Source organism: Lytechinus pictus, chromosome 3, assembly GCF_037042905.1.
Source record: "Lytechinus pictus isolate F3 Inbred chromosome 3, Lp3.0, whole genome shotgun sequence".
NCBI classification, from domain to species: domain Eukaryota; kingdom Metazoa; phylum Echinodermata; class Echinoidea; order Temnopleuroida; family Toxopneustidae; genus Lytechinus; species Lytechinus pictus.
Window position 1 is genome coordinate 37,249,665 of NC_087247.1, and position 16,891 is coordinate 37,266,555.

The 16,891-nt window shown below is 33.1% G+C and overlaps 1 protein-coding gene across 1 annotated transcript; it reads left to right on the forward strand.

Annotated features, from left to right (window-relative positions):
- Positions 1-844: 844 nt before the first annotated feature.
- Positions 845-16,160, forward strand: LOC129257321 (dynein regulatory complex protein 11-like). Its single transcript, XM_054895620.2, has 14 exons — positions 845-1,011; positions 4,001-4,328; positions 4,775-5,080; positions 6,096-6,167; positions 6,793-7,001; positions 7,449-7,533; positions 7,887-8,106; positions 8,721-8,869; positions 10,658-10,809; positions 11,295-11,485; positions 12,075-12,358; positions 13,254-13,431; positions 13,870-14,108; positions 14,860-16,160. The coding sequence occupies exons 1-14, from the start codon at positions 1,001-1,003 to the stop codon at positions 14,992-14,994; spliced, it is 2,559 nt and encodes an 852-aa protein (XP_054751595.2). The 5' UTR covers positions 845-1,000; the 3' UTR covers positions 14,995-16,160.
- Positions 16,161-16,891: the final 731 nt, after the last annotated feature.

A 16,891-nucleotide genomic window follows, 5' to 3' on the forward strand; every position in this document is an offset into this window, starting at 1 on the left:
ATACAAATCTACATGCACCAATATAATAAAAAAGGGTTCTCAGCGTGTTCTATGCTTGTTCCACCTTTGGGAAAATTTAAAGGTTTCCTAAAAGGTTCTAAATTAACATAAAAAGCCACTTTGACAGTTTTTATGTTTTTTAGATGATCATTAAGGTTGTTGAGCATGTAAATAACCTTTTGGGAACCATTTCTCGAGGGTCTTAAATACGGAACAAAATGATTCAAATGCGCACCCTTTTTCGAAGAGTGCAGTGATCGGATAGTGTACCACAAAATGACGATAATCAGCGTTTTTCCATGAAATTTAGGGTGACACTTGCTCATTCTCATTTTGTTATTTTTTTACAGTAAAGTAATTTATCCATGTCTTAAAATATAGTTTTCTTCATGTAGATGCTTGTTTCTATACACCGTCATCAATGGCGTAATGAGCCCAGTTTTCTGAGAGGCACAACGTGGTGTATGTGTTGGATGTTTTGTAAGTCGCTCGAGAGCAAAAATATGTGCCTTTTTAAAAATAAAAATCTGATTTCACAAATTATACCACATTTCCCCTTTCCTTTCTGTTTTTTTTTTGGTCGAGGATTTTATTTTGGAGGGGGCAGACCCCCCCCCCCCCCCATCTGCACACCAGTGGCCATAATGTATGGTGTGGTTACTCCCCTTTACAGCTTCCATCAACTCTACCAACATTGGTCTATCTGCATGTGAAATATTAGCCATTAGTTTGATAATACATAACAATCCTGAATAAACAATAATTAATTCAAATATTCGGGCTACTACACGTTTTTTAGGGCCTTGGTTTGTGATGACTAGCGCCATCATACGGCGAGCTATTTGATGTTTCCTTGGTGATTCGATGTAAATATCGAAACTTGATGTGAGTTGTACGACAGAAGAGGCGAGAAATACTTCTGGAAAGTTGTTTAGCTAATAATATTTTATGAAAAAACAATGATTTATTGAATAAGAGACAGTCTAATTGCAAGAGCATCATGTCTCATAGGTAAGCAGAATTTCTTTATGAGATTTTATAAGGAGTCGAGTCGAGCTAGAGAATGATGCCTGCGAGAAAGTTTTATCGCATGTCCCATGTATTCAAAATTATGTTGTGTTGCAAAGATCATGAATGATTGATGCCGTAGCCGTAGGCATAAACTGTTTATTCTGTATTCAATTCAATTCATTTCTCTTTCAATCTTTTTACATTTACAATGATAGTTCAATATACATATTTACAAAATATAACATTTAAATCATTTTTTTATAATACAATAATACCATGAAATCGAAAGGGAAGGAGACCAACTAAAAAGCAGAGCTTGTAGGGTGAAGGCCCCCTTTTATAAGTAAATTTTATGAATTAAAAATAAGATAAAATAAAGAAATAAACAATATATATATATATATATAATGAATAAAAAAAAATAAAAAAAAAATTAAATAATAATAAAAATAAATGATTCAGTATACACTGTATACAGAGATCATAAAACGATTAAACATATATACAAAGAGAAATTAATAAACACATTTACATATTAAGTTCTGAATTACATTACTTTGGGAAAAAACGATAATCTAATATGAATTCAGAAGATATTTTTTAAGTTTTCCTTTGAAATTGTGTATTGAATTACATTGTATAATATCCTTTGAAAAAGAATTCCATAATTTTGGACCAGTAAAAACAAATGTCTTCTGTGCAAACGATGTTCTATTCAGAGGTAAATGAAAGGAACTCGCCTGGCGAGTGAAGTGTTTATGAATTGTATCATTTTTTATAAACATATTATTAAAAGGTAACGGTAATTGTTTATTGATAAACTTGAACATTAACTGTCCGAGTTGAAAAGAATATAAATCTTTAATCTTCAAGACTTTATTTCTCAAAAACAGAATATTTGTATGTGCCCTGAATTCTGCATGACTAATAATACGAATCACTCTTTTTTGTAAAATAAAAAGTCTATTAATTTGATAATTCGCTGCATTACCCCACGCAACAACTCCGTAATTCAAGTAAGGTAAAATTAACGTTGAATACAATGATAACAAAATATAATGGGGTAAGAAGTAACTTAATTTTCTAATGACACCGATGTTGCGTGCAATGATTTTACAAATATTATCAATATGTGCTTTCCAAGAAAGTTTGTCGTCAATGATCAGTCCCAAAAATTTAGTAGATCGCACTCTTTGAATGACAATATCATTTAAAATTACATCTTTTGGTACACTCGTAATCTTGTTGCTAAATAGCATGTAGCTAGTTTTTTCTAGGTTAAGAGAGAGTTTGTTAGCTGTTATCCAATTAGACACATTTTTTAGTTCGTCATTGAATATTTGCGTCAATTGCTCTGGGTCGGGGTGCGACAGAAATATATTAGAGTCATCAGCGAAAAGTATAAATTGGAGCAATCTAGATGACATATCAATATCATTTATATAAGTAATGAACAAAAGTGGGCCAAGAATGCTGCCCTGTGGAACTCCACAAAGGACAGGTTTACGTTCAGAAATATTACAATCAAGTGAAACGAACTGTGAACGCCCGGTTAGATAATTCTTGAACCACTTTAGTGGTTCCCCTCTTATTCCATAATGAGAAAGTTTATAAAGGAGAATGTTATGATCAACTGTATCGAATGCTTTTGAAAAATCTAAAAACAAACCAATCGTATTCGAAGACTTGTCATAAGCTTTGGCAACTGTTTGAACCAAAGAAAGTATTGCGTGGGAAGTGCTACTCTTTTCCCGGAAACCAAATTGAGTATCGGATAGGATGTTGTGCTTTTTAAAAAAACATATGGTTCGTATGTGAACCAATTTTTCAAGAATTTTAGATAAGTTTGTAAGCAATGAAATCGGTCTGTAATTACTTGCTAAAGAACTATCACCTTTTTTGAAGACTGGTATTATCTTAGAAATTTTCATTGATTTTGATTCTGATTTTGATTCACTCGCTGTTCCCTTCTTAATTTATTATTTACAAAGGATCGGTACTTTAAAAAAATTGTATTCATATACTATATGAATACTATTCTTAGATGATATATATATAATACGGTATAGACTGTAAATAATGTTTTTTTTACAGAAAAAAAAAAGTCAGAATATTTATTTGGAATTGAAGTTTTATTTAAGCATTAGCATGAATAGAATTTTATTTTTTAGATGATGCCATGGGCTTGGGCCTTGTTTTGCCCTTGCCTTGGCATTGGCAACGACCATTGGCATTATTTGGAGTCTTTGGGACCACTCACTAGGCTCCTAGAGAGTAAAGATAATTTACTAATGAGTAATGTATGCTTACTCTCCACGAAGGCGAAGCCAGGGATTGCATCCCATTTATGTGCCTGTACCGCAAAAGAAACTGAAACTTTCGCCCCCAAGATTTCTATTTTCGTTCTAAAAGATCTAGCTCTAAATCATCATGTAATTGTAAATGGGATACAACTTCATTTTCGACATTTTTACGATATTGATTTCATTTTTAAACAAGAATTCATTAAAAAGAAACACGAAAAATATGAAAAGACGGGGAAAACTTGGGCGATGTTTATGTCGCCATCTTGTTTCTTTTTGTTCTTTGCCAACATTACAGACGCATGCTTTTCATAATATGAATGCAGATTTTAAGCGAGTATTGTGTCATCGCTATATTGCATGAAAAATGCGTTGATTATTATTACTCTTGACAGTTATCGATATCGGTGAGATATTTTTAGCGATATATCGACAGAGAATTTTCTTTACGATAACAGCCCTACATACTGTAGGACACTTGTAATTAATCAGATGCCTTAAAAAAAGTTTTACCAGATTGGTGAATCTTCTTGTTGATATGATGTGATGTGTGCCATTACATGTAGGTAAATTCAATCAAGACCAAATATCAGTGAATTTAGCTTATTTGTAGTAAGTTGAGACTTCATGTAGTGTGATGATGATGGTCTGTATCTGAAGAACATTTGCTCTATTCTCCGTTTCAGCTACTACCAGAAGCAGTGGCTAGAAGCACAGGATAGCCTCAATGACCTGCTTCAGCAAGAGATTCCACCTGAGCCACCCAAACCTGAGAAAGATCGCCTCACAGCATTCCAGAACATCGCAACTCTTTACCTCAAATATCTCCAGATATTCCGAAGACTTGAAGGATGCTACGACCAGATTGTTCATCCCCAGAAGCGGCGTGTTCTTCGTCGCATGCTTGATGGTGTGATGGGGCGGTTGGTTGAGCTCAAGAATGAGATGGTCCTCCTCGAGTTCTCTGAATTCCATTACTTTGATGACATCTTGTCTGATCTTAAATTAACACCCGTAAGTGCTTATACTTTTTAATTGAAATATTTCAAAGATTTGTTATCCATTATTTTAAAATCATAATTTAGTTATGCTGGTTTTAGAGGATAAAGTACATATCATCAAGTCTTAACAGTTCAAGTACATATATCAACAAATACATGTAGACCTTACTTTATAATCCATTAATCTTGCAGAATTGGGACTGACATAGATAATATATATCTAATGGCAGTAGATTTCAGTGTTACTTTCTTGGTGAAGTTTTATATGATTATATAAGAATTTTAAGTACCCTTATTAGTAATGTACCTGCATGAAATGGCTTAAAAGACGCAGAGAAGTGAAAACTCCATATAAGCAGAATCCACAAGGAAGAGCATGCAAACTTATATATTTTTTTTAATTTTTGAGGAAAAAATTATTAATTCTAACAATATGGCACCTTTTTCATTGTTTTTTAGAATGATATTGAGATTCCGATACCAAAGTATTTTATCAATGAGAGGGGTAAGGTGCTGCAGGATCGTGAAAAACTCTTAGGCCAGATCTTGGCCAAGATGGGTCCTCCTGAGGAGAAGACAGAGGAGGTGAAGATGTCTCCAGATGAAGCCATTCGTCTCATCCAGATTCATGAGAGAGCTAGACAGGGCCGTCTCAGGGCTAAGTTTATGAGAGAGATTCGTCTTCAAGAAGAGCGTGAAAGGAATGCAGCCAACAGAGGTGCTCCTACTCTAGATACTGAGTTGGCCGCAGTAAGGGTCCAAAAGGTAAAAAGCAATTAGATAATCATTCCAGGGAAAGAATGATTATTTTCTGTATAGGAGTTTATTTTCCTGCTTATTTGCTTTCCAAATTTAATTTTCCTAATGAATTCAGTGGTGAATCTATGGGTGCTACTATTGTGACAGTATAAAGAGTTAAAGGGGAATCCAGCCTTGGCCATAAAATGTTGTGTTGGGAAGGAGAAAAATAAATTAAACAGAATGGTGAAAGTTTGAAAGAAATCGGACAAGCAATAAGAAAGTTATAGCTGCTTTAAAATTGAGATCACTAATAGTATGTAGATTTCAAATTGGCAACTAGGTAAGTAAATTATGACAAGGGGCAAGGACAACTTTCCCATAGGCCATGTACTTTATTATCAGGGATTTGTGGTTTTCTCCTAAGTACCCATTCCCCTGGGGCAGTAATCTAAATATAATCCAGGTAGTATATTGTTTTATGTCCTCATGAAAGAAAAATATAATTTGAAATGGAACTTTTGGGGAAAATGACATTTTAGCCATAATATGTATTGGAGTACATGGAAGAGTAGTCCTTGCCTTACATCACTATGACATCCCATATGCGGCCAATTTGAAGTCTCCATGGGTATAGTGATTACCAATATTTACAACTTTTAAAAATTCATAACTTTCTTGTTGTTTGTCCAATATTGTTCAAACTTTCACCTATCAACTTGTCTGATTTTTCTTTTTCTTATAAAAACAAGTTTTTATTTGGGTTGGATTCCCCTTTAAGGAAATAAATACATGTATGTGAAAGGATAGATTTATGGAACAGTGCCATTGATTAGACATTGTGTTAATGAGGGTTTATGTTATTCCATATTGTTCATTAATGGAAGAGGATTATGATGAATGGTTCATCTGAAAAAAATGAGCCTCCTATAATTCTGCACTGTTAAATTGACTTTACTGATATTTTGCAAAATATGTAAATGATACAAGTGAATATGTATTTACACTTTGAATATCATTAATTTTCCATCTATCATTACAGACATGGAAAGGATATTCAGTCAGAAAGAGGATCAAGAGAGAAAGAGAAGAAGAAATGAGATTTATTGGTATGGTAAGTATAGTAGACATCAATATATTTCAAATAAGTAGATATACGTTTTGCAATATGTAAGCCAATTTTTGTGTAAGTACTTTAGGTTATTATATTTATTAATTATTTTATATTGCTTAAGAGTTGTATAGGCCTACTTTCAATTTGCTAATTATGACTTTGATTTGACAAGATGTACAATGTTTGATATATTAAAAATCATGTTGTTTTTTTCCTTTCAAAATTGCATAAAAGATTGATATTTGCTAAAAGAGTTGATCTTTTGTCTCACGATAAAGCAAACTGTTAATTTTGACTTTTCTACTGCACTTGCTTGTCTTCGTCAGGCAATGTGGACAATCGCCGCTGCGCATGCCTTTTATAGCATAAGGTGCCGGAACCGCCACGCTGTGATTGGTCGGCGCAACCGACCAATAAGAAGCCGCAGACGTTGCGATCGCCGGTCGATGGTTTATTTTGAGACAGCAGATCAACTCCTTTAGCGATTTCTACTACCGCAATGATCAACATCTCCCGTAAGATGGGTATTATGCATGGTAATGATACAACAATCAGATAATCCAATGGAAAAACATGCAATTCCCACTAATATAGACCTAATATTCTTTGATATTTCTCTGATTAGATCCCACCACGTGACCCCACCAATCCCAAGAACACACCACAGATTCTTGCAGAACGCACAGAGAAGGCTCGTCGTGTTACACAATCTGATCATGAGAGGGAATATCAACAGAGTCTGGTCAGTATCCAGACTAAGCTACGGGAAGTGGAAGGTCCAGATATGAAAGAAACCATGCAGGACCAGATTAGACAGTGGTTTATAGAATGCAGGTCAGTAAGATATCCTCTTCATTCTTATACATCTGTTGCTTATTTCATAAACTGGTATATCAGTAACGATGAGAAAGGTTTGTTGATTCAGTCAACATGTAGCAAATTCTGCAAATTAAACTTTTGGTATCCTTGGTAGTCACAGTTTGTATAATGCAGTTATTCATCATTTGGAAATGCAAGATATTACTTTATTATTATTATCATCATAATTGTTGATGATAATACCATAAAAAATAATGAAGTCAATGATAAAATTGGTTATATTAATAATGATAATAATAGTAGTAATAGTTGTGATATTAATGATTTTATTTATTTATTTATTTATTAACTCATTGCAACCATGACAGTTGGATTATTGACAATGCAAAAATGAAAGTAGTACAATTAAATGATGATGAAGTAAATAATAATAATAATATTCTTAATTTTCTATCTTATCAGGGATGCTACGGGCAAGTTTCCTGATTATCCTGATGAAGATGAAGGAGGATCTGCTGCAATATTCAGAGAGAAAGATCCAGCAGAGGTAGATCTTGTACAAACCATTTTTACTTTGTGTAAATCTTTGCAATGGCATTTTTTAATGATATGTTTTATTGGATTAGTGATTATAAGTTTTGTCCCCTATCCAATTTTCAAAAACTCAAATGGGTGAAAATAAGTATACATCCTGATGTAGTTGATGTTATGTCAATATAGGCATAAGCATAGATATGTAATGTCACACATTTTAAGAGGCGGTAGAGGGGATGTGACACAATAATTTTGTGTCTATGCCACAAGAATTTACATTTTATAATCCATAATATTACTAAATACATTTGAAATTTGTGCATTGTTATAGAAATAAGCTTCATGATTATGATTATTCTTTAAAAGATTGAAGCAGAACTGGCTGGTAAAGAGGATGATAAAGGCAAAGGGAAGAAGAAAGGAAAGAAAAGTGCAAAGAAAGATAAGAAAAAAGACAAGAAAGACAAGAAAGGGAAGAAAGGAAAGAAAGGGAAAGGTGGAGATGATGATGAAGAAGAAGAAGGCTTCAAACTTCAGCCATCAAACTTCCTTCCTGATACTGATTCTGCTGCTAAAGATTTTACAGGTAAGATTAGTAATGATGTATCCACAGTTTGATTAGGTATCAGATAAATTGAAAGCAAAAAAAAAAAAATCAGTTTTGATTTTGATTTGTCAGTGAGCTGCCTGTTTTTTGCAAATTTACCATAATAGTTTTTTTTTAATACAGCAGGACCTAGGAGATTGAAGGAAAAAAAACCCTCAGAGCTGACAAAACACTATATCCAGTGGGATAGCCCCCCTTTGATATGGCAAAATGGTTTTCTTTTTATGTGATAGAGAGATATAATTCTGAAACAATCTCCCTTGATAGATATCTTGTCTTTAGAATAAAAAAGGTGATTTTACTTAAAATATGAGATACAAGGTCTTTTCATCTGACCAGTGAAAAGCTTCAGATTATTTGGGTAATTGTTTTTCCAAGTTTGTTCAGATTGTTTGGCAATTGTTTTCCAAGTTTGTTCACATGAAACTCCTTGTATGAAGATACATTTTTAAGTGATAAATGAAAATTTGATTCATTAAAATATTTTTATTTCAATTTCCCCCTATTGATGAAATACAATGACTAGTAACAGTTCTATTAAGTATCATTTTAAAAACTCAATGTGGTAATTTATTGTGATTTGCATTCAAAAGGTGTATGGAGAGAGAGATATGAAGAATCTAACTTCAGTCAGAAACACGACTCAGAACTTATAAAGGAAGAAAAGCGTATTGAGGTTGAAAATGAAATAAGAACCCAGGTTGATGAACTCATGAGAACTGAACTGAAAAATCTCAAAGTGGTAAGAATCTATTCTTTAAAGATTCAATGTAGTAGAAAATAAATAATGAAATGAGGGCAAGATATTTTTTGGATATGAATTGTAAGATATATGGTACATATCATTGTCTAAGTAGGACTAGGAACTACAGCTGAAATACAGATGCAATAATGAAATTATCATTTATTATTTTTTGTTGATTATTATACGAAGGAGCTCACTTTTGGTATCTGAAATTATGAGATTACTGTATGACTACCGGTATGTTGAAGGGTGAATTCATTCCTGCACTCATTGATGAGTGATACTTGGAGGGTAGGGTGTAATCATAAGGTAAGACACTGAATTGAGCCACATCTTCTTAAAACAAATCTTTTGGGGTGCAATTCTTAAAAATTGTTTATACTTACACTTTTTTTAAAATCTATATAAATTGGATTGAGTTTCTTATTTTGTTCTTTTACTTTGTTCAGCTAAATTATAATCAGTCGTTTTCTCGTAAATGGATAGTATATTTTCATATGTTTTCATTTTATTTCTTAATTGAAATCTATCTAATATCAATGTCAAATTGTTTTTTGTAATAACATGTTTTTTTCTAATTTTGTGAAATTTACAGGGAATAATTTTCTTGCGCCAAATCTTTAAAGACTGTTACACAAAAAGTTTTTTTGTCTAGCTTTACATTGGACTTTACAGAACGTATTTGAGAACTTTTCTCTTATGACAAAAAATGCTAATCAACTTTGTTAAGCAAACTTATTCCCTGATGAATGAATATGTTTCAGCTTTAATATTCATTCAATTTATAAAACATTTAAACCACATACAATTAAGAGGCCTAACATATGTACTTATTCCCAATACATGTTAATGAATAAACCCTTTCTTAATCCTATAGGTCTTGGCAAAAGCCAATCAAATCAGAGTATGTTACAATGACTAACAATGTATATCTGTGTTTGTGATGTATATTGTGAATCAGAATCAATACTACGATTTCCTTTCTTATAATCGCCACATATAATCCAAGTATGTTTCATACAAAAGGTCCCCCACCCATTGTATTTCCATTTTCCCCAAAAATCTAAATATTCAGTTGTGTTACTTTCTACCATTACTGATAGATTTTCTACAGTGTCTGTCATATGATTTCACATTTGTTCTTTGATCAGTTTTCTATTTTCTTTGCACATATTTTCTACCTAGTAAATTTCATTGGATTTCAATTCCAACCAGATTTTTTTTTCAATTTCTTAATTTGTAACTTTTAATAATTCATTAGTCTGTTACATCACAAATTGTAGCTTTTGTAAATGATGTTGTTGTATACTAGTGAGTGAATCAGTATTTAGGATTAAAGATGGCCTGCACATGTAAAAACAAATATTATGAGATGCTCCACATTGTGATGTTAGATTAGAAATTTATATATATGATGGCACGGTTATTTATTTATTTTGAGAGATGAATGCCCAAAGACAATCAGAAATTTGTATTTCTCTGTATTAATATTCATATTGAATATTCTGCAAAAAAAATGTTACATAGATCACAAAGAGTCTTAGAATGTGCAACAAGAATTCATATACCTAATAATGCCTTGCAACCTATGATTTATTTAACTATTTATCATTGATTATTGTGAAAATGATTTAAAATGTAAACCGACCATTGCATGATTTATAGTTCATAAATCAGAAGAGCATTTTATTTATATCAAACATTTGAATAGATTTGCATGGTTGTATGGGAAAACATTAATAGTGCAAAATTCTTAATTTGTTTTCACTTTTCATTTTGTTTTAGGCTGTTGACAGAGACAAGGGCAAGGGAAAGAAAGGCAAGAAGGGCAAAAGTGGAAAGAAGAGTGGAAAGAAAAAGAAGAAGAAGAAGAGCGGAAAGAAGAGTGGAAAGAAAGGGAAGAAGGGCAAGAAAGAAAAGGATCTTACCCCTGATAGGTAAGGAATCAAACCACTTATGTGCTGATAAGAATTTAATAAATTTTAACTGAAGAGATTATTCATTCCTTGTTTCGCTCTGGTTGATAGAAATTAGATATCATTCTTGTAATTGTAGCAATTTGAATTTGAATTCTTAATTTTGGTCAAAAACCTTTGAAAGATATTGTTTTCCTGACTATATTTGGATTGATTGAAGCAATTCAGCTGGGAATCTTTAAATGTATCCCTTATTCACTTTGGATAGTATATGAAAAGTAAGGTTTTTAGAATTAATAAGTATACTTGTGTAAAGTTCCAGGTCAAAACTTTTCTTATAACTGAAAAAAAATCAGAAACTGTAAAGTGACAGTCAAATGGCAGAAGATGCATCAAGGAATATCTAACTGGAGCATTTTTGAGAATGGTTTATTCCTCTTGGTCATAAAGTATCTCAAACATTTGTGCTATGTTTTTATGCATTAAATTTCATCTTATATTTCTAGAACTATTGAGGACCTCTACGAGGAGTTGGTGAAAGAAGGAATCATCATCCGATGCCCTAAATTCCCTCTCCAGGAGTACATCGGCGAGTACAGCTATCTGGGTACTACCCTTAGACAGGCTAACATTGAACCTATGCCTTCACTCTCTGATGTTAGACAGCTGGTAGCCTTGTATGGTGTCTTACCTCTAGGTAAACAAAAATAAATTTGTAGTGTATAACATGGAGTGAATACTTGATGAGGCATATTACAAGTGTTTATGAGAGGCAGGAGTCTGCTGGAAAATGTTTCAACATGTTCTTGTAATGTCTCTTCCTCCTATAGATTATTTTGTGGAAAAATTAGAAGAAAGAAGAAAGAAAGGGTTGATTCTCTATTTTACATGTCAAACATTTTAATTCTTAATAGAAATAAACACTCTTAATTATCATGATCTGTTTTGACTGTGATGCATAATAATTAAAAGGAAATTCATTGGAAATTCCAATGAAAAAAAGTTGATGTATTTCGAAGTATCACTTTTCAAGTATATTCTTGCAATGTTTTGTTAGAAATTAGGTGTTAATACATTCTTGCAATGTTATGTTAGAAATTTTACCCAGTTTCTTTACCTATGCTGCTTTAATTACTTAACTTGTTAATATTCTGGGCTATATCCAAGCATTAGTAAAGCAATGAGCATTGTAGCTACTTATCTTGGAATTGTTTTGTGTTGTTAAATAGTTTTTCTAAATATGCACAATTGTTATCAATTGACCAAATGATTTATTCTACTTGTAGGATCACAAGCTGTTCATGAGAAGGCCCCACACATCAAATCCATCCTTCTGGCCGGACCACGAGGTACCGGCAAACGCAGTCTGGTCAATGCCATCTGTACCGAAACAGGTGCCAACCTCTTTGATTTGACTGCCACCAACATCGCTGGCAAGTACCCTGGCAAGTCTGGCCTTGCTATGCTGATGCATATGGTGTTGAAGGTTGGCCGACTCCTACAGCCATCTGTCATCATGATTGGTGATGCAGAAAGGACATTCCTTAAGAAGGTGCCTAAGACTGACAAGGTGAGTTCTCAGAGGATGATGATAATGCTGTTGAGTAAACTTACGATTGATCTAACTACAGGATAGATATGAATATATGAATAATTTCAATTGATAAAAGCTTGGTGATGTGAATTGGGGGAAAAGGTTTGATCGGTTCCCCGGTTTCAAATTGATTTTGACATTGACAGAAACAATTTTTTTTACTTTACTTTACAAAGTGGGTTTAAACTACCTGGAGGGGGTGCTATAGTCCATTTATTTATTTATTTTTCAAGCTCACTGAAATAAGCCCATGTTCGCACATACAGAAAGTATGTAATTGGATAATTTTCAGTGTGTGGATGAATGAAAACAAACCTAGACTCAGGGTTAGACCTCCTTTGTGAGTTTTGGCTATGAAGTGTTGATGTAGAAGCTGTAACCCTTTGAGGGAGAAAACAGTTAAAAAAAAACTTAAGTTATGTATGAATTGAAGACATACTCAGGCAGTTTGGAGGAACTTAATTCAAATTCTAAATTTTAAAGACACTTTGGCTCCATTTCATTAGGTTGTCAATCCTGAAAAATTCTCAGGGTAATAATAATCATTGCTAATATGTTACAAACCAAAAAAATGTCAATGAATGACAATTTTTCAGCTTTTCAATGGTCATGAAATGGTGCCCAGGGTGGTGTTTCATAAAGCTGTTCCTAAAGTTATGCACAACTTTATGCACGACTGGAACCTGTTCTTAGGCACTAAATCAGTTACATAGGGATATCATTTAGCACAAGAAATTGTCACCAGTCGTGCGTAAAGTCATTAGTAACTTACAAACAGCTTTATGAAATGGGCCCCTGGATTTCTAAAATAATAACTTTATTATAGACGGAATAATATTGTTCATCATGATTTTGTTCATTTCACTTGCAGACTGATCCCAAGCGTCTGAAGAAGGAACTTCCCAAGATGATGAAGCTTTTAAAGCCTGAAGATCGTGTTGTGTTGGTAGGAACATCAAGGGCACCATTTGAATGCGAGATGAAGGGACTGGTTGGATCGTTCCAAAGAGTTATCCTCATCCCAAGACCTGACTATGCATCCAGGCATTGTGAGTCAATCAATATATATTCACAAGTGAATGAAAGCTTTGGTTGTGGCAAGCTTTATTTGATAACATTTGACACATTGCTGAACTGAAAATTGTGATTGAATTTTATATAGTCATAGAAATGACAAAGTGATATGATATTTAAAATTTGAAGATGAGCCAACACCCAACTCTTTGTTCTTTGTCTTTCACATACATATCTAGTTCACTTATTTACCTATTGTAAAATCATCTACACATAGTAATCCATCAACTTTAAGATTACATTGACAAGAAGTGAAAGTTCACTAAAGGTATTTACTACTGCTACTTACTTTTAACTAGGAAATGTTATGACTGAGAAAATCTTTGAATTATGAATGAAGTCATGCATAAAAAAAATCAACAAACAGGACAACTTATTAACACATGGCCAAATTTCCTATCCCACCATTGCAGTACTATGGAGATCTCTGATCATCAAGAACAATGGGATCCTGAACCCACAGATTGACATGAGCTCCCTGGCCAAGGTGACCGATGGCTACACCCAGAAACACATTATGACAGCATGCCAGCAGGTCCTGACGGAAAGACGGGTAGCTCAGCTTGCTAAGCGACCTCTGGTGGGGTCAGAGTTCATCCCGGCATTGGCCCGTCTTGAACCTATCTACAAGGAGGAAGAAGAGGCATTTAAGGTGGGTGTAGACAGAAGTCTTGAACATGGTAGTATTACATTTAGAGGCTTATATATTTAACAAAATTTTATTAATATGGAAGCTTATAGAAATTCATGCAAAAAAGTAGATTGTTCCTTCATATTTTAAAAGGGTTTCATTTGTAATATCTGTGTTTCATATTAAGGAAAAATTAATATAAGTAACTACTGTTTTCCTTGATTAGAAAAAATGAAATACTGCATTACAGATGCCAATAAATTCAATTCATTTCAATTCAATTTAGAAAAAAGGAAGAGATGTGAACTCATCCTTTTTTTTAATTCTGCCAAGCAACAATATTTCTAGGGATCCAAAATGATCAGGTTATGAAAAAGGTGAACATTCATTACCATTTCGTCCAATTTTTGTTGTTGTCTAAGGTCCAATTCATCCAATTTGGCTAACCCCATTTATTTGATATACTTGGATTAATTCTCACCCTGGCTAATTAACACAAAATGATAATAATACCGACTAGTAATAAGACCTAGTGATAATCAGCTAAGTGATGTTTAGCCTGTTAGACAAAAGGAAACATATGGACCAAATTGGTTAAGCCCAATGGAGAAAGGACATCTGAAAATAAGATCAAATAGTGTTAGATCAAGATGTATAAACCTTCAGATGCAATTGACTTTATTGAGGAATAAACTATTAAATTATCGTTAAATAGTACTTTAATGTCTCTGCCGCTTATCCCTAATAACCTTATTCATGATTTTACCTATAGACATGGTATGCCAAGACTCCCTTGGGAAAGAAGAGGGCTAAAGCTGCTGAAGGTGGTGATGATGATGACAAGGGAAAGAAGGGCAAGAAAGGAAAGAAAGGAAAGAAGGGAAAGAAAGGAAAGAAGAAGAAGTAAATCACCATTGTGTCTTAGAAGACTGACCTCATCTCTCTGCTTCAACATAATCTTCCACTTATCTCTACTTCTTTGTGACCGAAAGAAGAATATGCAAAAACAAGCACCTTGATACTTCAAATGAAAATTAATTTTTATCAGAGAATGTACAGTGTGCAGCCTTATGATGAAATGAACATTATTCCAGTCTCTATCCGGTATGATATTTTTGTTTGTATAAGTTTGAAAACAAGTATATGTTGAAGTTGGCTCATAGATTTTGATGGAAATAATGTTCTTCAAAAGACATTAATACACAGATGAAATGTGAAAAGGTTTGATTTTCTCATTTTATTATCTGAGATGCAATGTTAGTTTTCTTTAAATAGAGCAGTTACCAAATGGCATGCACCATATGGTTGTAGAACATTGCTGTCTAGGTAAGCTTTTGTTTTGAGGAAATAATGATCAAGAACTTATTATTTGGGGAAATTTGAACAGACTGCAACACAACATGTATGGTAATGCAGGTCAAGGAATTACAAGCTGAAACCACATTTTCTGGACATTTGTAGAAATTATTTTTATTTTTTTTCAGTTTAGTTGGACAAGAGGAAATTTGTACATTGTGTTTCACATTCTGTATATTATAGTCTCATATCTGTATGTGCATACCAAGTAAATATATATCTTGAATGTATATTGGACTAAATGAGGTGAAGTCCTTCAAACACTCTTCCAAATCTTGCATTTCTCCTTTTGACTTTCAACTTTTCTATTAGCATATTGTGTATAATGATATATATTGTGATATTCAATAATTTATTATTCCATCCAATTGTGCCATAATTGGTTTATGTACAACTTGACATGCATCACATTGAGGTATACTTCATTAGTAATCTGACAATTGGTAATTTGATAATTGCCTTTTGATATTTTCTCATTCCTAACCCTGAATTAAATGTGACTGTACTTGATGAGATGCATTTCTGGAGCTTTTCAACAGAACACGTACCACTTGCCTTCTTTTCTTTTCCATATTATACTACCCTGATAAATGTATTAGTACCAACTGTAAGTAAGAAAATGGAAGATTATCTAACAAATAGCAAATATATATATTTCATGTACTATATCTCTGTGATAAATAGTGAAAATATTACAAATGTCTTTCTCTTCATTAATTTTGTATTTTTTTGCTTTTTGTCACATTCAGAGTTGAATTATTTTATTTTAAGAACATAATTATACATATATTTGTTATGTATTTAATAATGGTACTCTTATACCCTGAGTGGAGAGAGGGAAGGAATGATGGGAGAGAGAGAGGTGGTAGAGAGAGGGAGGGGGAAGGAGAGAGAGGGAATAAAAAAAAACCTATGTTTGACCCCGAAATTGACCAGTCTTTTTTTTTGGTCACACATGTGTACAGTATGACTGGCCCCTCCCCCGGCTAAATAGACCTTACATGACTCTGTGGGCCAATGCAAAGTTCCAGCACAGGCCCTATATCTTAAACAATCATCCATAGTATAAGGCTGAACAGGCATTGTCTTACAAGCATCATTAGATTAAAGTAAAGTATACGTACATTTAGCTGTTATAGTGGGTAGGTATCATACAAGTATAGAATCACCAGTAATTATCTTTTAATTGAAACAATTGATAACAAGCATATGTTATACTTTTTCAAACATAGTTTCTTATTTTCATGAGTCAAGTTATTGACAGACTTTTCTCAAAATTATGTGTTTGCTGTCTTATTGGGGAAAAAGAGACATATTGCCAGTATGAGCTAAACTTATTCTAAACATCTTTATTTTCTACAATTACGAGAGAGAAAAAAACTTTTGATTGCAGGAAAATGTGATTATTTTATAATTTCCACATTTTTTATTAAGATCATATTGTAAGA

What these genes read in the sequence shown, in the direction of transcription:
- LOC129257321 (XM_054895620.2), top strand. An exon ending in TGCTGCTAAAGATTTTACAG is followed by an intron (nt 8,107 to 8,720) that starts GTAAGATTAGTA and finishes TGCATTCAAAAG; the next exon opens with GTGTATGGAGAGAGAGATAT. An exon ending in AGGTGCCTAAGACTGACAAG is followed by an intron (nt 12,359 to 13,253) that starts GTGAGTTCTCAG and finishes TTTCACTTGCAG; the next exon opens with ACTGATCCCAAGCGTCTGAA.